The sequence below is a fragment of the Cenococcum geophilum genome (genome assembly GCF_001692895.1).
Source record: "Cenococcum geophilum 1.58 unplaced genomic scaffold K441scaffold_38, whole genome shotgun sequence".
Classification (NCBI taxonomy): domain Eukaryota; kingdom Fungi; phylum Ascomycota; class Dothideomycetes; order Gloniales; family Gloniaceae; genus Cenococcum; species Cenococcum geophilum.
In genome coordinates this window covers 197252-222302 of record NW_027137596.1, presented here as the reverse complement: position 1 = coordinate 222302, position 25051 = coordinate 197252, and the positions used below count along the sequence as shown (strand labels likewise).

The 25051-nt window shown below is 49.0% G+C and overlaps 13 protein-coding genes across 13 annotated transcripts; 8 read left to right on the top strand and 5 right to left on the bottom strand.

Annotated features, from left to right (window-relative positions):
• Positions 1-329: 329 nt before the first annotated feature.
• K441DRAFT_506892 (ankyrin) lies at positions 330-695 on the bottom strand (the record flags this gene model as incomplete). The annotated part of the gene is made up of 1 exon (XM_067642062.1): positions 330-695. A coding segment is annotated over one exon (366 nt), but the record flags the coding sequence as incomplete, so codon positions are not given.
• Positions 696-1037: 342 nt separating this feature from the next.
• K441DRAFT_504110 (ankyrin) lies at positions 1038-1496 on the bottom strand (the record flags this gene model as incomplete). The annotated part of the gene is made up of 1 exon (XM_067642040.1): positions 1038-1496. A coding segment is annotated over one exon (459 nt), but the record flags the coding sequence as incomplete, so codon positions are not given.
• Positions 1497-1706: 210 nt separating this feature from the next.
• On the bottom strand, positions 1707-1994 carry K441DRAFT_424732 (ankyrin; the record flags this gene model as incomplete). The annotated part of the gene is made up of 1 exon (XM_067641575.1): positions 1707-1994. A coding segment is annotated over one exon (288 nt), but the record flags the coding sequence as incomplete, so codon positions are not given.
• Positions 1995-3321: 1327 nt separating this feature from the next.
• Positions 3322-4185, top strand: K441DRAFT_679515 (uncharacterized protein; the record flags this gene model as incomplete). Its single annotated transcript, XM_067651271.1, has 2 exons — positions 3322-3377; positions 3426-4185. 2 exons carry the CDS (start codon positions 3322-3324, stop codon positions 4183-4185), a joined length of 816 nt encoding a protein of 271 aa, XP_067501021.1.
• Positions 4186-6023: 1838 nt separating this feature from the next.
• K441DRAFT_641259 (sulfite transporter Ssu2) lies at positions 6024-7516 on the top strand (the record flags this gene model as incomplete). The annotated part of the gene is made up of 1 exon (XM_067646645.1): positions 6024-7516. One exon carries the CDS (start codon positions 6024-6026, stop codon positions 7371-7373), a length of 1350 nt encoding a protein of 449 aa, XP_067501020.1. The 3' UTR covers positions 7374-7516.
• Positions 7517-8412: 896 nt separating this feature from the next.
• Positions 8413-9607, top strand: K441DRAFT_202875 (uncharacterized protein). Its single transcript, XM_067640495.1, has one exon. The coding sequence runs from the start codon at positions 8640-8642 to the stop codon at positions 9243-9245; it is 606 nt and encodes a 201-aa protein (XP_067501019.1). The 5' UTR covers positions 8413-8639; the 3' UTR covers positions 9246-9607.
• A 96-nt stretch (positions 9608-9703) lies between these two features.
• Positions 9704-10425, bottom strand: K441DRAFT_679512 (uncharacterized protein; the record flags this gene model as incomplete). The annotated part of the gene is made up of 2 exons (XM_067651270.1): positions 9704-9985; positions 10063-10425. 2 exons carry the CDS (start codon positions 10423-10425, stop codon positions 9704-9706), a joined length of 645 nt encoding a protein of 214 aa, XP_067501018.1.
• A 791-nt stretch (positions 10426-11216) lies between these two features.
• K441DRAFT_664448 (uncharacterized protein) lies at positions 11217-12025 on the top strand. The gene is made up of 2 exons (XM_067649354.1): positions 11217-11293; positions 11354-12025. Exon 2 carries the CDS (start codon positions 11642-11644, stop codon positions 11918-11920), a length of 279 nt encoding a protein of 92 aa, XP_067501017.1. The 5' UTR covers positions 11217-11293; positions 11354-11641; the 3' UTR covers positions 11921-12025.
• Positions 12026-12611: 586 nt separating this feature from the next.
• Positions 12612-14389, top strand: K441DRAFT_679511 (uncharacterized protein; the record flags this gene model as incomplete). Its single annotated transcript, XM_067651269.1, has 7 exons — positions 12612-12917; positions 12978-13127; positions 13197-13334; positions 13403-13473; positions 13610-13706; positions 13791-13919; positions 14180-14389. 7 exons carry the CDS (start codon positions 12612-12614, stop codon positions 14387-14389), a joined length of 1101 nt encoding a protein of 366 aa, XP_067501016.1.
• A 1384-nt stretch (positions 14390-15773) lies between these two features.
• On the top strand, positions 15774-17810 carry K441DRAFT_679510 (uncharacterized protein; the record flags this gene model as incomplete). Its single annotated transcript, XM_067651268.1, has 3 exons — positions 15774-16211; positions 16276-17670; positions 17718-17810. The coding sequence occupies 3 exons, from the start codon at positions 15774-15776 to the stop codon at positions 17808-17810; spliced, it is 1926 nt and encodes a 641-aa protein (XP_067501015.1).
• Positions 17811-18487: 677 nt separating this feature from the next.
• On the top strand, positions 18488-19357 carry K441DRAFT_664445 (ubiquitin-like protein). The gene is made up of 2 exons (XM_067649353.1): positions 18488-18773; positions 19054-19357. The coding sequence occupies exons 1-2, from the start codon at positions 18602-18604 to the stop codon at positions 19323-19325; spliced, it is 444 nt and encodes a 147-aa protein (XP_067501014.1). The 5' UTR covers positions 18488-18601; the 3' UTR covers positions 19326-19357.
• On the bottom strand, positions 19170-21207 carry K441DRAFT_664444 (ketopantoate hydroxymethyltransferase). The gene is made up of 4 exons (XM_067649352.1): positions 20321-21207; positions 19515-20263; positions 19326-19465; positions 19170-19253 (listed from the first exon to the last, which is right to left on the bottom strand). Exons 1-2 carry the CDS (start codon positions 20723-20725, stop codon positions 19631-19633), a joined length of 1038 nt encoding a protein of 345 aa, XP_067501013.1. The 5' UTR covers positions 20726-21207; the 3' UTR covers positions 19170-19253; positions 19326-19465; positions 19515-19630.
• Positions 21208-21269: 62 nt separating this feature from the next.
• Positions 21270-23298, top strand: K441DRAFT_664443 (uncharacterized protein). The gene is given in 8 exon segments (XM_067649351.1): positions 21270-21769; positions 21852-21860; positions 21873-21874; positions 21993-22033; positions 22156-22194; positions 22249-22363; positions 22441-22622; positions 22747-23298. 8 exon segments carry the CDS (start codon positions 21737-21739, stop codon positions 22884-22886), a joined length of 561 nt encoding a protein of 186 aa, XP_067501012.1. The 5' UTR covers positions 21270-21736; the 3' UTR covers positions 22887-23298.
• Positions 23299-25051: the final 1753 nt, after the last annotated feature.

Genomic DNA, 25051 nt, shown 5'->3' with positions numbered 1-25051 from the left:
CCGTCTCTGTTCTTGGAGTTGACGTCAACCTTGCCCGTTGCAAGGAGAAGTTCTACTATCTCCTTGTGTCCACGATCCACTGCCGTGAATAGCAGCGCCTTACCCCGCTCACCCGCCACATCAATATCATCCTTGCGTCTTGCTAGGAGTAGCTCTACTATCGATGCGCGAGCACTTCCCAATCCGTAACCCCCCACCGCCAACCATAGTGGTGTTGGTCCTTCTTCGTCCTTCGAGTTGGGGTCGACCTTGTTCGTTGCGAGGAGTAACTCTACTATCGCCTTTCTCCCTTTCTTCGCCGCTAATGATAGCGGCGTTGATCCTTTTTCGTCCTTTGAGTTAGGGTCGACCTTGTTCGTTGCGAGGAGTAACTCCACTATCTCCCCTCTTCCTTCTTCCACCGCTACTGATAGCGGTGTTAATCCTTTTTCGTCCTTTGAGTTGGGGTCGACATTGTTCGTTGCGAGGAGTAACTCTACTATCGCCTTTCTCCCTTTCTTCGCCGCTAATGATAGCGGCGTTGATCCTTTTTCGTCCTTTGAGTTGGGGTCGACCTTGTTCATTGCGAGGAGTAACTCCACTATCTCCCCTCTTCCTTCTTCCGCCGCTAATGATAGCGGTGTTAATCCTTTTTCGTCCTTTGAGTTGGGGTCGACATTGTTCGTTGCGAGGAGTAACTCTACTATCGCCTTTCTTCCTTTCTCCCCCGCTAATGATAGCGGCGTTCTGCCGTATGTGTCCTTTAAGTCTACATTAACTTTATTTGTCGCGAGGAGTAGTTTTACTATTGATTCATGCCCTCCCGCCGCCGCTTGCGATAACGGTGTTTGACCAAACTGGGCTCTTGTGTCAATCTCAGAGTTGTCGCGTGCTAGGAGCAGTTTCACGATAGACTCGAAGCTTCCCGCCGGTTTCCATCTTCCCTCCGCTGCCCACTTTTCTGGTGACCACGTTGAGTAACTTGGGTCAATCTTTTCACATAACCCCTGTCCACTTGCCGCCCACGAAAGCGGAGTTTGATTGCACTTATCCCTCGAGTTCACGTCAACATCGTCGCGATCTAGTAGTAGCTGTACTATAGATCTACGCCCCCCCTTTGCCGCCCATATTAGTGGTGTCCGACCATGGTTATCTTTTGAATCAGCTTCAACGTCGCCGCACGCTAGTAATAGCTTTACTACTCCCTCGTGCCCTCCTGCCGCCGCAAACGATAGCGGTGTCCAATTGAATCTATCCTTTGCATCAGGGTCCACGTCACTTCTCGAGAGTAGTAGTTTTACTACCCCTTCGCACCGTCCTACTGCCCACCACAGCGGCGTCCAGCCCAACGTATCTCTCGAGTTAGCGTCAACATTATCTATCGTTAGTAGTAGCTGTACGACTGCCTCATGTCCTCCATCTGCCGCCCATGATAGTGGCGTCCGGCCATCATTGTCCCTAGAGTCAACCTCGACTTCGCCCCGGGTCAGTAACTGCTCAATTACAGCTTTATGCCCTCGTCCAGCTGCAAAGGATAGAGGCGTTCGACCATTACTATCCTTTGAGTCGGGCTCAACGTCATGCCGTGCTAGTAGTAGCATTACTACTGTTACGTAGCTTGCCCCTCCCGCCCATTTCCCCTCTGCCGTCCATTTCTCCTCTATCTTCCGTCGTTGCCCAGAAAGATAATGGGTCTCCCCTGACACACTTCTATGCCAAACCCCATGCGCTGCCCAAGATAACGGAGTCCGAAAATTCTTGTCATTTGAGTCGGCTTCCACGTCATTTCGAGCCAGTAGCAGCTTTACTATTGACTGATAGCCTCCCATTGCCGCCCACGAAAGTGGCGTCCGGTCGTTATCGTCCTTAGAGTCAGCTTTAACTTCCCTCCGGGCCAGTAGCCGCTCAACTATTGCCTTATGACCACCCCCAGCTGCAAATGATAACGGCGTTCGACCGTCATTGTCCTTTGAGTTGATATCAACGTTATCATGGGCTTGCAGCAGCGCTACTATAACCTCCTGCCCTCCGCCAGCCGCAAATGACAACGGTGTCCGACCGTAGTTATCCTTCGAGTCGGGCATGATGCTGTCATTCACCAGCAGCAGTTTCACTACCCCTTCTTGCCCAAAAATTGTGGCGTTGTGGAGAATCGATCTTCCATAATTGTCTCTTGCCATAATGTTGGCCTCTCCATTTAAAAGTGACTGCACCATATCTTCATTCCCATTCATTGCGGCCACGTGCAGCGCTCTTATCTCTGCGTCCAGCTTTGTCTTGATGTCCGTCCCATGGTCAGGTGGTAATCGTACTGTTGAGTTGTACCCATGAACCCCTGCTAGTGCCAAGCTCAAATGCTTCATTGAACCCTTCCACTCGTCAAGTGACTGGTTGTAAAGTGAGTGGTTTGTGTTCTGAATTTCTTGGCGTTCGCTGCTCTTTAGGCCGTGGGCGGCACGCAGATGCCTCTTTAAATTATCCTTACGAGAGGCTCCTGTAAACGTACATCCAGGCGATTTGCAGTAAAATTTCGGCTCGATACCTTGATGTTTTGATCTGTGCCGATCAAGGTCGGGCTTTCGCCCAAATGCTTGGGGGCATTTATCGCAGCGGTACGGTCGACGGTGAGTATTATAATGTCGGCTACGGTAAAAAGAGCATTAGTTTTTTTAGCTTTTCCAGCGTAGCACCGGTGAATTACTTCAGTGTTCCTCGTGTAGGGAAGGTTTTGTTGCAGAATTCGCACTCGTGAAGCCCTTCCATATTCGACTACGAAGTGATTTTTTGCGCGTGTTCAAGTAAGCAGGAGTCAATCAAAATATTACATATAAAAGTCAATAGCCCGCCCTTCCTGGAGAATTTATTTTGGCGGTTCCATTTTGGCTTTGGTGTAGTGAACCTCGCATACCTCCATGCTGATGGTTGGTTGGTTGGTTGGTTGGTTGGTGGTTGGTTCTTTCATTTGGCTGTCTATAAGCCACGTCAATGTCAATGCTAACCTCTTACCGCGTTTCGACGGTGCCCCGCACCTCTCGACCATCCGATTAGTCGAGAATTACGCCCTGTAGATGGAGTGGCAGCGATGAAAATTTATGCAGGTTAGCCCAAATATTTAGAAGAGTATTCCCACCTCCCTCTTCGAAAGACGTTTGGTGGTTAAACGCGACTCCCTCGAAATTTCTCTGCTTCTCTAGCCCTTGAAATTTCACCGATTCGACACTTTCGGAGCCCTCCTAACGCCCTCCTGATGCTCCTGACGCCCTCCTAACGCCCTCTCGACGCCCTCCCAACGCCCTCCCGACGCCCTTCGTATGTTCTTCTGACGTGTCATCTCACTGCAAGATGTCAAATACGATGAACGAGGATTTCACACGGCTATTTACGGAACCCGATATTACGTAGGGTTTTTTTTTTACTGCGCTAACGCAAGGACGCCTCAACGTTAGTTCCGGTGAACGAGAACTTCGGCTCACGTTACTCTCGCTTCCCCGGATTTACGATAGCCATGACGTCACTGTTGTAAACGAGAGCCGGCCCAGCCCTATCCCCTTCCTACCTCCCCAGGTCCGCAATAGCTATCAGCTCGCTGCTGCAAATGGGAACCAGCTTAGCCATAACCTCTTCCCACCTTCCCAGGCCCATGATAGCTACCAGCTTGCTGCTATAAACGGAAGCCAGCTTGACCCTGCCTTCTTTCCACCTCCCCAGGTCCATAGCAACAATCAATTCTCTAACGCAAACGGAACCCAGCTCAATCCCACTCTCTTCCCATCTCTCCAGGTCTATAATGGCTCCCAGTTTGCCGCTACAAATGAAGTCCAGTCTAGCCCGACCTTCTTCCCTCCTCAGGCCTGTAGCGGCTCTCAGTTCACTGCTACAAATGAAAGCCAGTTCAGCCAAACCCTACCTTCTCAGCTGTATAATGGTTCTCAGTTTGCTGCTGAAAATGAAGGCCAATCCAACCCGACCTTCTTACCTCCTCAGGCCTGTAGCAGCTCTCAGTTCACTGCTACAAATGAAAGCCAGTTCAACCAAACCTTCTTACCTCACCAGGCCTATAATGGCTTTCAGTTTGCCGCTACAAATGAAGGCCAGTCTAACCCGACTTTCTTACCTCAGGCCTATAGCAGCTCTCAGTTCACTGCTACAAATGAGAGCCAGTTCAACCAAACCTTCTTACCTTCCCAGGTTTATAATGGCTCTTAGTTTGCTGCTGCAAATGAAGGCCAGTCCAATCCGACCTTCTTCTCACCCCCTAAGGCTCATTATGCCTCTCAGCTCCCTGCCGTGAGGATAGACCGAAGTGTAGGGTATGTTGCATAACGAATTTTTTTTACACCCCTTAGTTTTGACATATCAAATTCACCCGCAAGCGTTAGTTGCATTAAAAAAAGTAATCGTCACTTTCACATAGTTTTTTTTTGAGATAGATACCCCTTTAGACTCTTGGACTTGGCTAACCAATCCTATATCAAACAGCCCGTCTACTGCTATCACTACCAGTGGTAACACTACGACCGCAAGTCCTAGAAAGCAAGCAAGCCGCTTTATATGCAACCATGGTGGTTGTCACAAAAGCTTCAGTCGCCGTTATGACCTCCAGCGCCACCATGAAGTACATTCACCCTTACATGCCTATTGGTGCCGTGCTCAAGGTTGTAAGAGAAATGAGGCGGCCATCGGCGCGAAGCCTTTCCCGCGCAAGGACAAGAGGGATGAACATGAGCGGAAGGTCCATCCCAGTACAACTCAATAGTTTTACGAAGAGCAAGATTCCGGAGCAAGGCGAAGATGATTAGAAGCGAGGGATACTCTGAGCAACGAGCGACAGAGCAGATGGAGGAGGTGGAGCATAGTAAGAGCACACTAGGAAATTTGTGGGCTTTTGGGGACTATGCGCTTTTGCGTATAGGGGCGTGGGGGGGTATTTTGTTGAAAGGACAGAATGGACTCTTCAGCCAAATTGGATTGTTATATGTTTCGCTCTCTTCGCTGTTCAACTCACACTCTCTAAGCTACACAGCTATTCTCTTAGATCCAGCACAACCCACCCAATATAGTTCCACGGTTTACTCTCATGCATATTATTTGCCCGATCCCCTTTCATGCAGGCATTGTTTTGATGGGTCTCTTGTAAAAGGCTATGAAGACTATGGTAATGGTATTGCCGGGTGGATAATACGGCAGGTAGTCGGACTATTAAGCCTCCTTTCGCAGTTGAATGTCATAATCTACGGAAACCGAGTTGAAGATAAATGCATTGAATCATGCGATACGTACCGACAAAACCAGCTAGTAGTTTTATAGAAAAAGAGAGTATATAGAAGTGGAAAGGAACGTGCACGAAGTTGTAAAGAGAACGGAATGAGCCACAAGTACCAGAGCATCCAGACACGCTAACCGCCATAGTCAACGTTGTGTTAGTAATGAAGATCAAGGGCAAGTATGAAGAAGCCGAAGCAATGTATCGGCAAGCATTGAAAGGCTGGGAGAGAGGGGCTTAGGTCGGAGGCCTTCAACTGGTCTTGTTCCATTAAAGTTTGAGAATGCATAATCACGAATATACCCACAGCATAATATCTCATATTAGAGATGTACCTAGGTAAACCTTGTAAAGCGGTGCTACCTTTTACCAACAGTCCGTGTTTATACAGACCCTTCCCGTAACTCGTGTTACTTCTAAGTGTTAGCTAGTAATATGCAGCCGGGAGAGCGTTGTTCCATGAAAAGTGTGCCCCCGGCTAACTATAATTTTCTTGGTTCTGCTACTTTTGTTAAGGTTACTAGGAGAGGCCGCCAAAGTCTACCAACTACCGGTAGAATTCCAAGGAAAATTTGTGGGTTTAAATGGAAGTAAGAAAGGATGGTTTTCCTGCTCCCGAAAAATTAGCCACCTATATCCCGCTCTTCCGGCTGACTGACTCTTACACCACTGACGTTATCATCTTGAAAAATTTTGTATATTCCTTCAAAACCATATAGAAATGCCTTCGTGGCCACCTAGTGCCCCCGAGAGATGCAAGCACCTTATTTCATGTGTTTAGATGGATAAACAAGAGTTGGAGCGGCTGGCGTCGGATAATCCGGCCGGGACCGTTCCCGCTAGCCAGACAGTTTCTCGTGGAAAATTACAACGCCAAGTATCGAACCGTCAAGCCGTCGAGTCCTCAAACCCTTCCGGTGAGCAAGGGACAGTTATTGAAAAACCGCCACAGCAGCTAACAAAGTACGACGTGGGATGGCGGCGGGTTGTACGCAATTTCAGTCCGTCATGGTTCTCGGTCACGATGGGCACCGGAATTGTGTCAATTCTTCTCATCGCTATTCCTTTCAAATCCCGCTGGCTCTACTGGATTTCGGTTTTCTTTTTCGTCCTGAATACGCTACTTTTCTCTGTCGCTTTCCTTACTTCGGTGCTCCGCTACACCTTGTACCCGGAAATCTGGTCCGTCATGATTGCAGATGAAACCAACTCACTCTTCCTTGGTACAATCCCTATAGGCTTCGCCACGCTGGTGGAATGTTGGATCTTCCTTTGTGTCCCTTCCTGGGGGGCGTGGTCAATCACCTTCGCTTGGACTTGTTGGATGATTGACTGCGTCGTAGCAGCCGCCGTAACAGTTTCGCTCACCGTTCTACTTATATCGAAATCGCATCAACAACCCCTTCACCATATCACAGCAGCTCAGCTTCTCCCAATTGCAGCTACGATCGTCGCAGCAGGTACTGGCGCTGAAGTTGCTGAGGTGCTTCAGAATCCTGACCACGCTTTGGGAACACTGATTGCATCTTACGTGATGTGGGGCATGGCTACTCCTTTGGCAATGGCGGTGCTGGTCATGTACTACCAACGTCTTGCGCTCCATAAATTGCCCCCACGCGAAGTAGTGGTGTCGTCCTTTCTTCCTCTTGGGCCTCTTGGCATGGGTGGCTACACGATCATGTATCTCGGCAAGGTTTCTCGGGAGGTGTTCCCGCGTGTAGAATTCTTTCATAACCTCGTCATCGCAGGCGACGTTGTGTACATCCTTGGAGCCTTTGTCGCACTAATCATGTGGGGTTTTGGACTGATGTGGCTCGCATTTGCGCTTGCTACAATTTACAAGTCTCGGCCGTTCCCATTTAACATGGGCTGGTGGGGATTTACATTTCCATTGGGCGTTTTTGCAGTGAGCACGATCGAGTTTGGAGTAGAGATGCCCAGCTTGTTCTTCAGGGTCTTAGGAACGATTTTCAGTGTGGCGGTCATAATATTGTGGATGGTCGTTGCTGTGGGCACTGCCAAAGGTGCGTGGAGTGGGAGGCTCTTTTATTCACCATGTTTAGCAAATTTGAAGAAAGAAGAGAGACAACCAAAAGGAGTAGAGGATAGGGAAAAGGAGGCGTCGAAGTGAGATAGAATATTTTAGCTCAGAGATTCAGAAACTAGAAAGAGAATGGCAATGAGGAAAGTAAGATTCTGCAGTAGTCCAGCTTCGCAAAGCTTTAGGGTGTACTATAAGAATGCTCGAATCATGAAATTCGGTTCCATACCAACAGGGCAGTTGCCTTACACCCAATGTTTATTAGAAATCGCATCAAACGCCTCGTCAATCCAACCCGGATATGCCATATCCCTCGGTTCTTGTGTAGGTCTACTAGGAGAAGATCTCTCGAGTCCCTATCGTCGACGCCCAGATACCCTGTTTTGTATTTGTCGTATCCATATCCAGCCAAGGGTTGGTCTGGTCCCTCCCCATATCCATGCACTACTCGAGTTTGGAGCATTTTTGTGAAGGACTAATAATCCGTAACAGTCGAAATGGGGAAGTTGACAGGAAATTAAAAAAAGCGTTATAAACGAAAGTACTGAACTTCAGCACAGTCTGAAGTCCTTGATGGAAAAATTTAACGCGGAGAGTAGTGTTTCGTACACGTGGAGGGACGAGGAGTGTAATGGCCAAACTCCTTCATAGCTTAGTTATGATGTCAGTGGCCCTAGTCCGTCCAGCATGGTTAGGCTATAGTGGAGTATCGTGCAAAAGCGCAGCAAAGGGTCCATAGCTGTTGATCCTTCTCTCCCAGCTGGCTTATCTAGGATGGTTAAGCCTTTGACAAGGCGAGGAAGCGTTTTCCAAGCCGATGGAATTGCGCATAAACTTCTCCAAATAGCAGGGCTAGGGACTTTCCGATCGTGGCACAGCCAAATCCTGGAGATGGTCTGTAGGTTGTAGCCGTGCTGATCCCGGAACCAACATTGGGGGCGGTAACGAGCCAGCTGCTATACCTAATAGAGGAAGCTGTGCGAGGCCAATCAAAGCTCACTAATGAACAAGCTTCTGGTGCACATATCCACGAAATGCTTAGTGGAGACCTTGTATCAAGGGGAATTGCCTTGACCGCACGGACTTCGGCGTCGCCAGCCTCCCTGTCCATTTGAGCTAAGATTACGCTCGCCCTTCTGCAGGAAGGAGAACCACCAATAACGAGTTCGGGAAACGTGCTGCCGGGCCAGGAATTTGTCTGTGGCAGCATGCTGCGAAGAACACATATGCCCCTCACCGGTCGCTGTTCATCGTCACGCATTCCGGTCCACTCCAGTTGCTAATTTCGACTTTTAATTTTCAATTTCGCCCGACTGCTTAGTTATATCCTCCGCGCACCCTCATACACGAAGCACAATGATAATAACCGCTCGGTATGTGTACAAGAAGTACAAGAAGCACAAGCAGACAAAAGAAGCAGCTCTTGCAAACGACTCCGCGAATCATGATCAAGTCGTTCAAGGCACAATGGATGAAATCGCAAACACGCCGGCCGAGGAACTGTGTGTGGACACAGCATCCCCTTCAGATCCACCGCCAGGATACTCAAGTCTTGATAAAGCTTCGCATTCCTCTCCAGCATTGAATCCAGGGCTCAATGAGAATACTGCTTTTTGGCCGCACCCTCATCAGCCTCAGATTTCCGCTGTTCCACCTACTTCTCCATCACCTATGTCCTCGATACCTATGTCTCCAGCAGGCCTACCCCAGCAGCCGCCGACAGAGATCGAGGTGCGCGGAAAGTGGATATGGATACCCGAAACCAATCCAGCACCGAATGTCTCGGAAAGTAAATCTCAGTATAATCCACATGATCAAGGCCTAGTGATTGCGGAGCTGCCAGCTTGTGGTACACCAAAAGAGATGGCCGTCACATCCACATCGCCTAACGAGGAAGACGAACTTGATGGCATTCCTGAACTTGATGGGACACTCGTTACGGATAAACAAAAGATTAACTAGCTTTCTTTGAAGTCGTGCAAGCGTGTAAAGTCGCGGTGATATATGGAAGCGTTGAAATCGCTGACCGTGTAAAGACATGGTCCATTACTTGCTACAAGAGTTACTGCGCGAACGTAGTATTGTACGGTATACAGCGTTGGCCGTCTTTGATAAGAGATCTGCCCTCTGGGACGATCTCCTGAGGTGACCAGCCAACAAGCGTCGAATACTTCGTGTGGCGTTAAGCAAGAAATCACAGATTGCAGTGGGAAATGTAGCAAAGACGTTTCTTAATTTACGCGAATTGATATTGAAGACATACAACGTAGCGAGTTGGGCCAAGTAAGTTGTCAGGCTCGCGTGCTGAAGGCGATTTTTTGCGGCCGTTTCGAAGGCAGGGCCCGAATTCAAGCCCGTTCGGCTCAATTGTATTTTACATCCATAATATAACCTTCCCACAAGACCTCACTACTTTGCCGCTAAGTACCACTTGACGTCGCGGACGCAGCACCGAACGTAAAACTCTGAGCCACATCCGCGGTGTTGCAAGCCGCTTGGTCGAGCTTCTGGCCATTGGCGATGGTCATACAGGTGCCTGGCGCATTGAGAGGTGTCAATGACGGTAGCCCAGCGGAACCATTGAAAGAAAAGAGCTGGGAATTCGTTACTGTTCCGCTGCCGTCCGCACGACCACCGCAGGAAAAGAGAATCACTTGGTTTCCAGCAGCGCGACGGGGGTCGAAGTTTAAGCAGGCTTGTGTCTAGGAAAATTAGAAAAGCTCGCTATACCCTTTGAGAATGTGATTTGAGAACTGTAAAGCGAGATTGCTCGGCATACCAATGTACTGACAACCAGCATTGCCCCAAGCTGATCATCGTGCTCCCCACTGGTAATGACATCCCAGCCCTGACCGGGGCTTCCATTGCAAGTTGTCACTTGCACGGGAGTCAAGTTCGCGCGGAAGTCTCCAGATAACTCATCTACGAATAAACATTGGCCGCTTGATGTTATGATGGGGACTGATGAAAATGCCCGAGTGGCAGTATCATCTCGTTTGTGGGCCTCCGCGAAGGCTGCTGGATCAAGCTGCGTTACGTTTCGTTTCTCAAGGTTGGCAATGGTTGGAATTGCAAAAGATGAAGCTGATAATGCTAGGATAGCTAACAGCAATGCGCGCGGAACCATAGTCCTCCTAGTCATTAAAAATTCTGAGACGATGCAAGACGCTGGATAGAAATAGGTATAAGATACTGCGCTGCAGGGAAATTTTAAATCTATGAGTGGATGGAGGAACCAGGGAATGACTGAAGAAACCGGACGGTTAGGGAAAAGACATCGAATAAAAACTTGGAGAAAGGGAAAAAGGCGATCAACACCGTTGCCAGGTCATATCTCCAAAAAGCAGAGCAAAAAAGGACTTTATACTCAATTTCCAAAAATAAAGTTAGAGCAGGATCTATGGCGTTACGTCAAACAACTAAAGACCGTGGTGGAGCTGTTTTAATGTAGACAATGGCATTCCGCGCAACGCCAAGAACATCTCAAGATTTGGCTCGGAGGATTACCAGGAATAGGTTTGTTGTATTCGTTTCGAAATCCTAGATCCAGTACGGTCAAGTGATTGTCGTTGAACCCCCCGTTTGTTCAGCGCTTAGGCGCCTGCTCGTCTGGCCCCCTGAAACAGGAACGGTTTGGCCCCTTGCCCCCACGACTGGCATCGCAGCGCTATATACAAATAGCTAGATCCGAAAAGGACCTCTTAAGGGTACTTTTTTTTTTTTGGCTGCCTATGTAGGAGGCGTGCTTACTAGTCTTACGAGGCCATACACGTTGTTGCATCAGCTCCACTTGCCAAATGTAGCTTAGCGAAAATTTACGGTTGTCTTGGAGTTGGATCTCCCAACCACAATACTAACAAGCACATCAGCAACCAGTGTTTACTCATGTCAAGTCCATCCCCATCTCCGTGAAATATGCTTGAGGGTATGGTAGGGGTAGGAGGCCGGTCTAAAGCATGCGAATCATGTCGCCGGCGGCGCATTAAATGCGGATAGTGACATCACTGCAAGGAAGTCACGTTCCTGTCTTTGAGTGGGCGCTAGCTAACTATATGTGGGAACGACTGTAGATGAGAAGCGCCCAAGTTGTTTGGGATTTATCAAAAGCAAGCTCAGCTGTGGAGGATATCGTGAGATGAGGTTTCCAATTCAGTGGCCATACGAGCACCAATCAACCTTTGTCCCCATCACAACATTCAGACTCACCTACGAAAATCAACGAAACTCCTTGCAATCCTTCTGCCACAACACAACGCACTGCATCCCCTCTAGGCTGGCCTTCGTTAGGAGTCTTGTCTTCCGTTCCGCCTGGCGTTATCCTGTCGTCCTTTCGGGTCAATATTTATGTATCGTACACGATGGCAAATTTACTAAGCGGAATCAGCTATGATGGAGACCAGCCGGTGAGGTCAGAAATTTCTGAGCAGCAGCTTTTAGCCGAACGTTGCTTCTTATCACTTGCAACAACATATTTCGGAAGCCAGCGCAGGCAGAGTAGTATTACTCGAAAAGGTCTCCAGCTATATGGTCTCGCACTAAAAGATCTAAACAAGGCATTGAATAACTCATCTCAGCATAGATCTCTGGATCTTAATTCAGTGGTGACTATGGCTTCATTTGAAGTAGGTGTGCACTAATAAACTCCTCGGCGAGCTCGAGCCTGAATACCGAATTTCTTTTGGGGTTCGTGTTGGGGTCAAGGTCATGGTCATACGGGTACGAAGCAATATGACACATTTAGCGATCTTACTGCTCAGTCTCTAAGCTAGAGTGAGGGCTGAGTCGTAGTTGTTAAATTACCTTGCAGTTGTATGCGCGGTTAAGCCATTGTGAAATTATGTTAGTGTAAACGTCCAGTGGCCTGAGCCACCTGCGTCACCATCCTAAATTTCGTCTGGTGCCACCGTTGCGTCCAGTTCTAATCTCACCCCCAGGAACCTCTTTGGGCTCTTTGGGGCCCTCAGAAGCCTTAGAAATACTTTCTTTGCAAAATAACGCGCGCAACAATTTGTACCCATTCTATTAATAAAGGTTTTTCTTCCATCTCACAGCTGAGCCGAAGTAAGCGGACTGAGAACGCCAATAGTTTTAGGAAATAAGCCAAGAAAAAGCTTCGTAAACACTTGAGTGTCTGGGCTTCAGTTTATTAGAGATACGAATCCGGGTGCTCTGTTTTCCATCCACTTGGGCCCCCATTAAGCTTACATGCAGTCATTGCAAAGGGTAGATCTCAGCGCTACTCCCACAAGCTTCTTCTTGAAGCCTACACTACAGCCACAATCTCGCCTTGGCCTTGGCCTTCGTCTCTTGTATAAAATAAAACTAATTATGGCAATAGGAGGCGGCTCGTCAAGAGCAATAGGATACTCTAACGGAACTCCCCAACTAAGCTGCGAATTGTGCCGCGAACGCAAGGTCAAATGCGACAAACTCAGTCCCTGTACCAACTGCAGCAAAGCAGGAGTAGCTTGTATACCCGTTCGTCGCAAGAGATTTCCCAGAGGTCGACACGTACACAATCCTTACTTTGGAAATGACCTGAGAGATCGAATTGGAAGGCTAGAAGCGCTAATATCCAATTTGGACTCTACTGGGGCTTTGCCGACATCACCCTCCATCCAATCATCAGAACAGGTAAGGACACCATTTAAGCACACTGCTGAAATGCAAATCTTGCTAATTCTTGGCTAACAGGTTTCCAGTGCCGATGAATTATCATGTATTAGGGTCAGAGCAAGTCCAGGGAGCGGAAGCTCATTGACTCCCACCCGGCATAAGACGCCAAAGGAAACCGGTGCGGGAATGTACATGGCCAAACATTTTTGGGGAGACCTTGTTGAAGAGGTAAATACCGCGCCATGATTTAAATGGCCTCATGCTACACATTTGGCGTAGAAACCTAATATGACGTAGGTTCGTGGGCTGCGCGGTATCATAGATCAGCCAGCTGATGGCGACGAAAACCATGATAACAATCCGCACAGTGGTCAGCATCCACACCACAGCATCAGTAGCAGCATTATTGGAATCGGTGCTAGTCATACTGGGCCAGTGAGATTCTTTGTTTCTGATTCCTAGTATTTCGGCCTGTGTCTACGACTTGCCGCTGGCTTTACCAGGCCCATCTCCGCCAAGAACATCCAATCATAAAGACAATATGGTCCACCATTGAAGCGGTTCATGCTGGACGGTAAGTCATACTTGGGATACGAAGAAGGCCATTTTGCGGTCGAAGCCTTGAGTTCTGCCGTATGCTACCCAGCCACCAGTAGCATGACTGAAGAACGATGCTAATCAATGTTTCACGCAAGCAGGACTTCTGTTAGCGCCGACCATCGGGTAGCTTGCGAAGGGACGTTTGAGCCAGCAGGCTTCATCACAACTAAAGATATCACTATCCTACAAGCCTTTGTCCTATATCTGGTAAGTAAATTGATCATATCACACAAATCCTACTTATCAACGATGAACTTCACGCAATGACTGACGTCTACCTGATTTACAAAGATTGCCACTCGCATGCAGGAGCAGAGCCGTGGTGTCTGGACCTTGGTATCCGTCGTCGTCAGGATTGCTCGAACGCTTTCCCTACACATGGATGATCATATACCATCTGAATCCTTCTTCAAGCAGCAGGTGCGGAAGCGCCTTTGATACACCATCTGTTTGCTGGATCTGTAAACTTCATTTGATCAAGCCTCAGAGCCTCTTATTACCCCCGAGTCGCCCCGCCTAGGATGCCCAAAAACGTGAATGATGCAGAATTTGAACCAAAATTCGACGGCGATCTGCTAGATAGAGAAGGCTTAATGGACATAACATCTACACTAATAGCTTATTGCGCGCAAGCAAATGGTAAAATATTAAATTTTATTCCTACTAGTGAGACGGCAAAGAGCCCCTTGGGCGCCACGTACAACTGGGAAGCCCGCCAGGGTTACGTTGAGAACTTTGAGCAAAATACAATAAAGCTTCTACAAAATCGTGAACCTAGTGCGAGCCCTTATGCATGGCTTGCATTCCACCGGTCTCAGGCTATGGTTGCTGCAACGAAGCTATCCGCTCTCCGCCCGCTGCACCGTGCTGGCAGTGGAGCACCACCGTGAGTTCAAGGAAGCACTCACATCCCGGAATTTATCAGCAAGCGTTCTGGAAGAGGCTTACCTAATAAAGACCGACCCACGCGGCCAGAGCTTCAGATGGTATGTTGTCCTTCAATGGCATGCCTTTGCCATTGCCATTGCAGAGTGCTACGCGTGCAATGATGCTGCGCTAGTGAGGCGGCTTTGGCCGTTGATCGAAGCATCTTTTGAGCACCACAGTAATTACATTGTCGAATATGGGTAGGGCGTGTTTTGGAGGCATATGGAGAGGCTTATGGGACGAACAGGAGGCAAAGTCGCCGCTATTTTGTTGCCCGGCAACAAATTAAGCCAGGATCATGTTGTGAGGAGCTTTCGCAGCTGGTTCAAGAACCAGTTCTTGTCCCAATGACGACAAGATCCAGCTTTGCCGAGTGCATTTCTCCAATACGGATGACTTTACAGCAGATGCCCATGTGTCCCAATTTCACGATAGCCGGAACCGTGGACATGACAATAATCAATTATATAAGGCGCCAAGGGCATAAAGATATTTTTTTTATAAAAAAAAAACCCAACGGCTTGGCAACAACTTTAACTATGCTTTAGTTAAAGAGATAAAATTACTGAAATTAGTTCTAATCGTGGGAAGTCTTGAGATGACAATATTTGAGTTAAAAATATATGACACTAGAATTAATCCCCTTTTCCTCTCCGCAAAACGTTTTGTTATGCCTCCTGTGTGTAAGTTGCAATTTCCAGGCTTAATCGACGGACAATCAGAAACTTCCTTGCCTAGTCCGAAAAAAACAGGAGCCCGTGTAACACAACCTAATTCATCATGTGACGGACGGTTTCCGAAATATGGCCCTACGTGAGCTACATGAACGCTTCTTTTCACTGATCATAGCGAGAAGTGAAGCTATCAGAGATTGGCATGCATTGAAAATGATAGGAATGGTAGCTCACACTACACCTTTGCTCCCATATTGTTGTGGTGTTCATGTTAGTGAAAACGCGACCAATGAACGTCGTTGCTATGGGACGGCTGACAAAGCTTAGCGCGAAAGTCGAGCATTGACATCGCCAGTCCATGCCAGCCAACAACAATCACAAACCGCACTTCCAGTGTGAGTCAAACACCATATTCGAGTTAATTTTTCCTCTCATTCACCCAATCTTGTGCTGGTGGTGGTGCCAGGTCATCTCGATCCTCATTTGAGCCAGCATGTTTTAAGCTTTCTGCTAGTAACGCCCTGACGTGTAGCAAGTCGCGTGCAAAGCTGTTCACTGTGCCCCTCCCTCTCTCAACTCTTCTACCTCCTCCACAGCAGGCATACATTGCCGCTGAATATCCTTACGCATGGCAGCAGTATCGATACCTCCCTCACCTCAGGTTCTCTCCAACATGACGGGTCGACGAGTGCCTCTGGCGAACGTTCCCAACGCCACAAACTCACCCTTCCGAGCCGTCGCCGCGGCTGCTACCAAAAGACAGCGATCATACGCCAGCGACCAGCGCGAACTAACATATGGCCAGCCACCACCAGCTAAGAAGCAAATGGTTGAAGTTGACGATGCGGAGGCTCGTCGCAATGGTCTCGTCCGGAAAAGTGGCTACAATCCTCCGAACGCCTTTCAAAGAAGGCTAGAGGCAGTTCGAGATACTAAGGCGCATGCAAAGCCTTTAGAGAAGACCCAAAGAGCCACAAGTGAGAACCTGGAGACCATACGACAATGGCAAAAGCATTACAGAAAGATGTTCCCACAGTTCGTCTTCTACTTCGAGAGCATTACGGAGGATGTCCGTAGCAGAGTATCAAGGCAAGCACAGCTGCTTGGTGCTGTAGGTCACTCTTCATGTTGCCAAAAGTTGTGTCTAGTATAGATGCTAAGAATACTTCATACAGCGCGAAGAAAAGTTTTTCTCTAAAGCAGTAACACATGTCGTTACAACGCGTCCGATACCCCCCGAAATCGATACCTCCAGCTCTGCAGGAGCTCACGCACTCTCATCTAATACTGGCTCTCACGGCAATAATGGTCAGTCTCGGACCATTAACCCATCAGTTCTTGATCGCTCCGCAGAATCCCAAAGTCAGATACAGCAACTGAAAGGAAGATTCACATTTGAAGCTCCGTCACATAAGGGTAATAATGGTGACATTCTCTACAAGGCCAGAGAAATGGGTATGAAGATTTGGTCAGCAGAGAAACTTCAACGAATGCTGAATACCATGTTTAATACCGATACTGGGGAACAACTACCGGATGTCAGCAATACGCGTCGCCACGGTACTACTCTTGCACAGTTGAAGGCTGGACGGGAAGCCGATCTTCAACAAATGCTGCAAAATGAAAAAGTCAATGGACCGGCCGACCGAGATCTGACAGTGGCGACCCAGGAGATGGTTCAATTACGCGGATACTACATCTACATTCACGACATGGATGAGAAGACTCGACCGGTTATGGTTAGGGAGTATCCCAAAACAGCGACTAAAGAGGAGGGCAAGTGGCCGCAGTTTCGAGTTACGGGCCCTGGAAAGTGTCCATTTCTTGAGGATACCAGTCACATGAAGCGTGTACAAGAAGAGCAACAGGAGGCTAAAGCCGAGAAAGCTTCAGCCGCAGCTCCTAGGACGTGTGCTGCTGCTTTAGAGGCTGCGAAGGACAACGGCTCGGCAAGCGTCGGTGAAAGGCGAGCGTTGGGTGAGAACAACAACTTGGCAAGACGTCCGACAAGCGCCGCCGGACAGGCAGGAAACATCCAGAATGCGTCTAAGCCCTTGGACCCACCGAAGCTGATTCCAACCAAGAGAGGGAATCCAGACAGCATGCCGCCGCTCTTCGGAAGTGCTCAAGCCAGTATTCGGGCCCTACCTAGGTTTGCTGGCGGCGAACCAGTTGCTTCAGGAATTCAGCCATCGAACATTACCTCTGCCATCAGGTCACAGATGATTTCATCCACTGCTGCGGCTCCTGGAGCCCGAGCAGGAACCAGCAAGGAAGTACATCAGCTGAAGAGAAAAGTCCTAGAAAAGAACAGCGCACATTCAGCAAACAGTGTGCCATCATCATATATGAATGACGTTAGAGCGGCGATCAATGATTGTGGACCACTACGGGTAGCAAAACGGAAGGCCCAAGAGACTCTTGCAAATATTCACGAAGATATGACTCTATCCGAGGAGGAGAAGAATATTCGAAAGATAGTAACCGTTCGCCGGCAGAAGACCTCAGAGAAGGAACTTAAGCCTGGCTTCTGCGAGAACTGTAGAGAGAAATTTAATGACTTTGATGAGGTACGCATCCTCCCATTGATTGTTTTACGCAGCTAACTCTGTTATAGCATATTGTATCTCGCAAACACCGCAAATTCGCTTTAACTCCAGGAAACTGGAGAGATCTAGATAACCTTCTGAGCCATCTAGTACGTCGATGACCCTGTGCAAACAGTCTTCGACCAATTTCAGACGGCTGTTTGCAATTCCAGCATAGACTTTATCCATCATATTCCACAAGTGTGCGAACCGCTTATACACTGGCGTCCTGTTTCATATATCTTTTATTCACTTCATTCGAGTCCTCCGGCATATGGAAGCGTGTTCACGTTGCGAATACCCTACTACACTGCATTTCCATGATTCGAGTCCTCCGGCATATGGAAGCGTGTTCACGTTGCGAATACCCTACTACACTGCATTTCCATGGCGACTTGCTGCATTTTCCGAGGTGCATTATTTTCTCGTGGGTGCGTGGCTTGGCTGTTATAAGTGCGTGTATGATGTTATGGGCTGCATGAGCTTTCGCTTTGCTAGTGGTACCCTACAAAGTAGCTGTAGATACTTGTTAGCCTGCTACTTGATGTTGGCGTGGCCGGGAGATGTTAGAGCGAAGAACCTATCATCGTCGGCATAGCTTAGAGCTAGTGAGCTAAAATATGTAGTGTCTTATAAATATTCCGAGAGAAACAGCAATATTTGCTAAATCTCCATATACTCATCTGAGATAAAAGCGGGTTAGGAATTGTGATCATTCACCAAGTTGAAATTCAGCCCTACGAAGCATGACGGGGGATGAATTCTAGGCTCCACTTCCATTAAATCGCAGGCGAACCTCAACGTCACATCTACAACAAAAAGAACATAGAAGAGAATCAGTCATTACCCTAACTTCATCCCTTACTCTGCCTCCATCCTCTTTTGTTCTCCTCCTAAGAACCTTATCATAATCATGGCCTCCGCACCATCAGAAATACAAACGCCACCTCCCGCACCCATTTCGGACGACGAAGACACGGCCGCCGACCTTCCCCTTACGATGGCCGCATCCGTCGTCCTGACATCGCTCCCGCGCGACGCAGCCAAAGCACTCGAGGGAGCGGGCGAGCTGAAGCAGGACAAGGGTATATACTTTGTGCCCTTTTCGTATTCCAGCCTTGACCTGCCCGTCTGGCGTCCGCGCCCGCTGATGGCGTCCCCATCCTTTTCCGCCCGTCCTTCAAATCCGCCCCGCAGCGGTGTCCAGAATTTCGTCTCCATGTGCTTTCCCTTTTATATATTTCCTAATTAGTTATTTCTATCTTTTTCTCGTTTCTGTTGTCTTTTCCGCCCCCTCTCGCCTAGGCTGGCTTAGCCAGCCCCTGTTGGTGGAGGGGCTATCTCGCTGATATCGGCCTGCCGCAGTGACGGTGCGCTTCCAACCCGTGGGTTCGGCGCCGCACCTGCAGCAGCGCGTCTTCAAGGTGTCATCGGCGCAGCGCTTCGAGACGGTGGTGCGGTTCCTGCGGCGGAGGCTGGGGGTCCGAGATAGCGACAGCGTGTTTTGTTACGTGAACAGCGTGTTTGCGCCGGGCTTGGACGAAGGCATTGGGAATTTGTGGCGGGTGAGTTGGCTGATGCTATTAGTTATGTTTGTGGGACTGAAGGGCTGGCTGAAGCTGACTTTTATGCGGTAGTGTTTCAAAACGAAAGATGAGCTTGTGGTGGCGTATTCGATTACACCGGCTTTTGGGTAATGAGATGTCCTAGGTACGATGTTCCTGAGTGGGGAGATGCTAGTGGTAACAATCACGAGTCTCAAGTGAAGAAGATATTGGTAAGGATGGGTTATAAGCATCTACTTTCTTATTACTAAGACTTGGTAGAGCCTAAGCATCTATTGGAGCTGGAACGCTAAAACAAAGACCGCCTACAAACATAAAATTTGCCCAAATATATTGGATGAAAATCATCCAATTGCAGAACATCAGTATGGATATGATTACTCCGGTTCCAGTCCCGTCCTATTCTCTCCAATCAGCCTTTCAAATTCAGATAGTTCTTCCTTGGGCATCGGGTAGGTGTGTTCGGTTGCAGGGTATGCTCGGCTTTTCACATCCTCTTTATATGCCTGGATGGCACGCATGCTTTCACCCCACACATCACCGTACTTTTTGACAAATTTGGGTAGGAATCGGCCAGGAGGAAAGTTGCCGGACATGTCCACTTGAACTAGAACCTGTCCTGAACATCCATTACCAGCACCGATGCCAATAGTAGGGATACTGAGCTTCTTAGTGACAATACTAGCAACTTCTGCAGGAACAGCTTCCAGAACCACAGCAAAGGCGCCAGCTTCTTGCACGGCAAAAGCATCGTTAAGAAGCTTGAGAGCGCCGGCGGTGGATTTGCCTTGTACGCGGAATCCACCAAGGGAGTTCTGGCGTTGCGGGGTGAGGCCAACGTGGGCAAGTACAGGTATGCCGGCGCGAGTTATTTTTGCGATTGTCGGTGCCATTTCAATACCGCCTTCCAGCTTTACGCTCTTGACTCGGCCTTCCTTGATCATGCGGATGGCGGACTCGAGGGCCTGCTCGGGAGCGATTTCATAGGTGCCCATGGGGAGGTCGCCAACCTGAGGGAGTAATTTAGTAAATGGTCTTTGTGGAAGGATATCAGGATAGTGACATACTGTAAAAGCAGACTTTGTAGCTCTAGCAACAGAGCGGCAGTGTAGCAGCATCTCTTCCATCAGCACCTCACTTGTGTCCTCCATGCCCAAGGCTACCATGGCCAGGCTGTCGCCAACCAGCATCATGTCCATACCAGCATGGTCGGCGACGTGAGCGCTCGGGAAGTCGTGGGCCGTCATCACAGTAATAGGCTCATTTTTGCGGTATAGCGACTGCAGGGTATTTATTGTGACTGGCTTGCGGACTTGCGCTGGAGCAGCGCCCAAAGGGGAGTGTGAGCTCTGCCTAGCCTGAGCGAGCGGTAGCAATGCGCGCGAGGCTGCGATCGGCAGGGAGGACCGCCATGAGGGCGACCATAAGATGCGTGAGGATGTTGGGATGAGTTGGGTCAAGGCACGCGACATGGCGGCGACGGGCGAAAATGCAGAGTTCTGGTGATTCTGCGAGATTGCCAGAGGAGGCGAGAGGAGTCAGACAGTCAGCCATTGTGGTAGCGGTGAAAGAGCTTTTAAGTGTCTTGTTCGTGATGTTTTCTGCTGCGCAGAGCAGAGAACGAAGGTGGAGAGCGAGCCGTGGTTTTTTTTGGTTCAACCATTTGCCTTCGCTCCGACGCTGACTACGGAGAAGGCTGTCAGCATCTTGCACGAACCGTGGACCTCGGTCTCCTTTGCGAAGGTCCGATGTCGATGACTCTGGGGCCGCGTACAGGTAGTTAGAGGTAGTCTGGGGATAATATCTGGAGATATATGCACCTGTTGGACAGTCTGGAGATCTTGTGGTGTGTTGAAGCGGCGCCCCTGCTTCTTGTTGCGTCTGCGGGCGCTACCGAGAAGAGCAACGCCGCATCTGCGTACCCTCAGCCCTTGAAACTAACATCACTCAGCGTACACAGTCTAGAATTGTTTTAATATTTTAATAAAAGCATTCTACTCACTGCGAATAAGATAACTTCGGACTGAAACGCTCCCATCTCCACGTGATGAATCGTAGGCCTTTATGCCTATAGTGGCGGTACACGTCCCTACCAAACCGGGAATGAGGGGAATGACTTCGCTGGCGCGCTGCTTGCGTGACTGCCCGCCACCATGACCAGACATCCTTCCCTGCAGTCCACCGCTTCAGCCTCTGCTTCAACATCTTCCTCTTCTGATTTGAAGTCGCTTCCTGTACGCTCCAGCCTCTCACTACAGCCATCTCACTCGCTCCAGCAGTCTGTGACGTAGCAACCCCGCCAACAAAGCACCCCTCCCCCGCTTAACAACCACAACATCGCATCAGAAAGTCGACAGCTCCTTCGTTCGGCCTTCCAGTCTGAGCAGAGTCATCCAGGTCTAAGGAAGAGCCTTCACTCGTATCGCAAAATCCAGTGCCAGGAAGTCCACTGGTGGAGAAGTGGATTTAGAACAACCAGCAAGATGAGCAGCCCCAAGAGACGTATCGAGACGGATGTAGGTTTCCATGAATGCTTTGAAAGGCTCTACGAGCTTCAATGAGGACAAGGACTGACAAACTGCTGCGTGTGGTATTCAGGTCATGAAGTAGGTCGGAGACATTCACAGAGTTCGCTGCACTTTGACTAACAGGAGCGCAGGATGTACGTCCACCGCCAAGCCTTCCAGGTTTCATAATAGTTTTGGGAGTTGTAGTGCAGGTTGACTGAGGCTTGGGCAGGTTGATGAGCGACTATGAAGTCACTCTGGTCAATGATAATAGTACGTTCGAGAAGGCATGTTCGATTTTATACGCATTTACTAACCACACTTATAGTGTTCGTCAATCCATTTGACTACATTCAGCACATTGCGTCTATCAACATACTACTAATACATCCGCAGGCAGGAGTTTTATGTCCGTTTTAAAGGCCCTGATGAGAGTATGCATTTCTAGTAATAAATTCTCTTTTTAGCATATTAACACATGGTTACAGCACCCTTCTCTGGTGGTCTTTGGAAAATTCACGTTGAGCTCCCCGACCAATATCCATATAAAAGTCCCAGCATCGGCTTCGTGAACCGAATCTTTCACCCGAATATCGACGAGCTGTAGGAAACCCTTACTACTTCCACAACAGAAATTTCATTTATGAAAGCTCGAGTTGCGTATACTAATATATTCTCAGCTCTGGCTCCGTTTGTCTGGATGTCATCAACCAGACTTGGTCTCCGATGTACGACATGATCAACATCTTTGAAGTGTTTCTGCCTCAGCTGCTGCGTTATCCCAACCCCACAGACCCCCTGAATGGCGAGGCTGCTGCGCTCCTGATGAGGGAACCAAAGAGCTACGAGGCGAAAGTGAAGGGTGAGTCCCTCTTCCTTCCTTTTTAAACCTGCATTCGATTCAAATCATCTCTGAACTATCGTGTTTCAGCTGTTCTCTTTGGGCTCGAAGTGTCCTGTAATTAGTTACTAATGAATTCTTACAGAATACGTCATGAAATACGCCTCTAAGGACGCCGCAGACGAAGCCGACGAGGAAAGCGACCTCGACGACGAAATGAGTTCCGTCGGCAGCTACGAGTCCGGCGACGACGAGGAGCCGGCTGGGAACATGGAAGAGATCTAACTCAACCCCCTTTCCCATGCATGCGTGCTCCTTCAGTTCCTAGCACGAGCGTTTTTGCATTCATCAATCCCCTATTTTTCCAGCCAGTATATCCAAATTCGTTTCACCCCTTTTTTTTTGCTTTTTTGCTTTGACCCCGCGCAGCAGACTGTGCGGGCCGGTGTTTGTACGGATCTGAATCATAGGAGGACACGAACGACAAGGCGCATGGGGAAAATGGCGATGGCAAATTGAATTGCCTTGATTTCTTGCTTACTCCTTTGTGACTGCTTCTTGTAGATGAGCATCTATCCATTGAGAGGAGGTATTGGGCTGGGCTGAGTTGGGCTGGCGGTAGGACCGTCACCCGTGGTAGCTTTGATAGGGATGGGAGCGGGTGAAATTGGAGTTGGTAATGTGGAGATACGTTAGTAGCCGATATAGACCATTTCCTCACTCTGCTTTCTCGAGAGCCTGAATTGCTTTGCCAAAGGCCCCGGTAGCTGCAGGAGCACACATGTCTACAAGTGCCGTAGATGATAAAGAGGCGAAGGAGATGCCTCCGATCGCGTAGTTACCGCCTTGACTGGTCACGTCTGGTTTCAGCCTAGGCCTGATGTCTTGATCATGACAGCTGCGCAGCCTGACTGGGCACCGGCACATGTTTCTAATGGCGGTGTGCGCTGTAGGGCAGTCAGACTACTCTGACGACATGTCTTGAGGCAGTGAACTGTGGGTCTGACCTTGGCGCTCTGTCTTCCATGCCTGATCTAGAAGCTCAGAAGAAAGCGGGCATGCTCAGAAGAGGCTAGAAGGTTACAAATAGTGCAGGCTGGGGGCCGATAGATAGGCGAGAAGGCATTCTGGATTGCGTATGCACTATGTACGATGCGCGGCTTGCGGCTTGTCAGACGTCCATCAGATGCATAACGCATGGAATCTGAAGGAAGTGAGGTTGCGTGATGAAAACAAGTTTGGGGAGATGCAAGGAGGGACGTGCTGCTGCATGTGGCTTACACGCCGATGCTGGACGCAGCATCGGCAGCTTATACGTGTGAATACGAGGAAAGCGTAATGCTATGAGACAGACCTCGGGAAGACGAGCTGCGAGAACACTAGGCACGCCGTAGTTAGGTATCGGCAAATACTTTCATCCTCAAGTTGCTTTTCGTTGAAAGCGAGAGGATCTGATCGAAGCGCCTTGCGATGATTCAATGACACATGCCGAAGTGCTTCGAAGCGATGACTGTAACAGTATCCCGTACTCGTATGCGGAACGTGCTCCGCCTGACCGTCTCCTCTCTGAACGCTTTGCCACACGGCGAAATTTCGGCAGAGAGGCGGTGCCTGCCATGAGATACCAAGCGGGAAGGGCTGAAGCGGACGGGACGGCCGAGGATACGGCGGGCGGAACGCCACAGAGTTTGTTTTTTCGGGCGGGGGAGGGGGGAAATCGCTGGGCCGGTCTAGACTTCTGTGCTGTTTTGGCTGGGGTTTCCGTGAAGCCTTGCGCTGGAAGCTTGGAACGTAAACAAAAGTTTAATGGCACAGCGGGTGAAGTTTGTCATTTCGTATAAGGCACCAACGCTGGAATTTTACCCTCTACAAATATATCCACGACAACATCAAATAAAGGGCCTAAAGCAAGCAAACAGGCATAATAACCCTGTTTTAAGATTATAATATGGTTTTTTATACATTATAAGCCTAGTGTGATATTTAATTAAGGTGGCAAATTCCAATACATTTTGATACCTTAGACGAAATGACAAACTTCACCCGCTTGTGTGTAGGTGTCCTGACGCCACGCAACAAAACGGGAAATACTTTCCCGCTGCTCAGGAGTGCATACGGAACTTACAGGTGCCGGATCCGCGTCTATCTTTTATTTTTATATTTATTTTCTCCAGGTGGCACCTGCTTCACCAGGTAGGTGGGAGGAAATGTGCAGCAGTGCGGACGTTGTAGTGAGATGCTGGGATGTGATGGGAAGCGCTAGGAGATGACTGACATTAGGGTACTATTGCAAACCAACAACACCCCCAGATCCTCTATCTAGCACCTGCTCATTGTCCATACTAACGGTCCGTCAACTTTTTCTCCCATGTTGGCGACGTAGCCGACAGCTTGGTCCAATGCAGCAATAAAGCTGGATATTATAGGGTGTATGAGACGTGCGCATATAC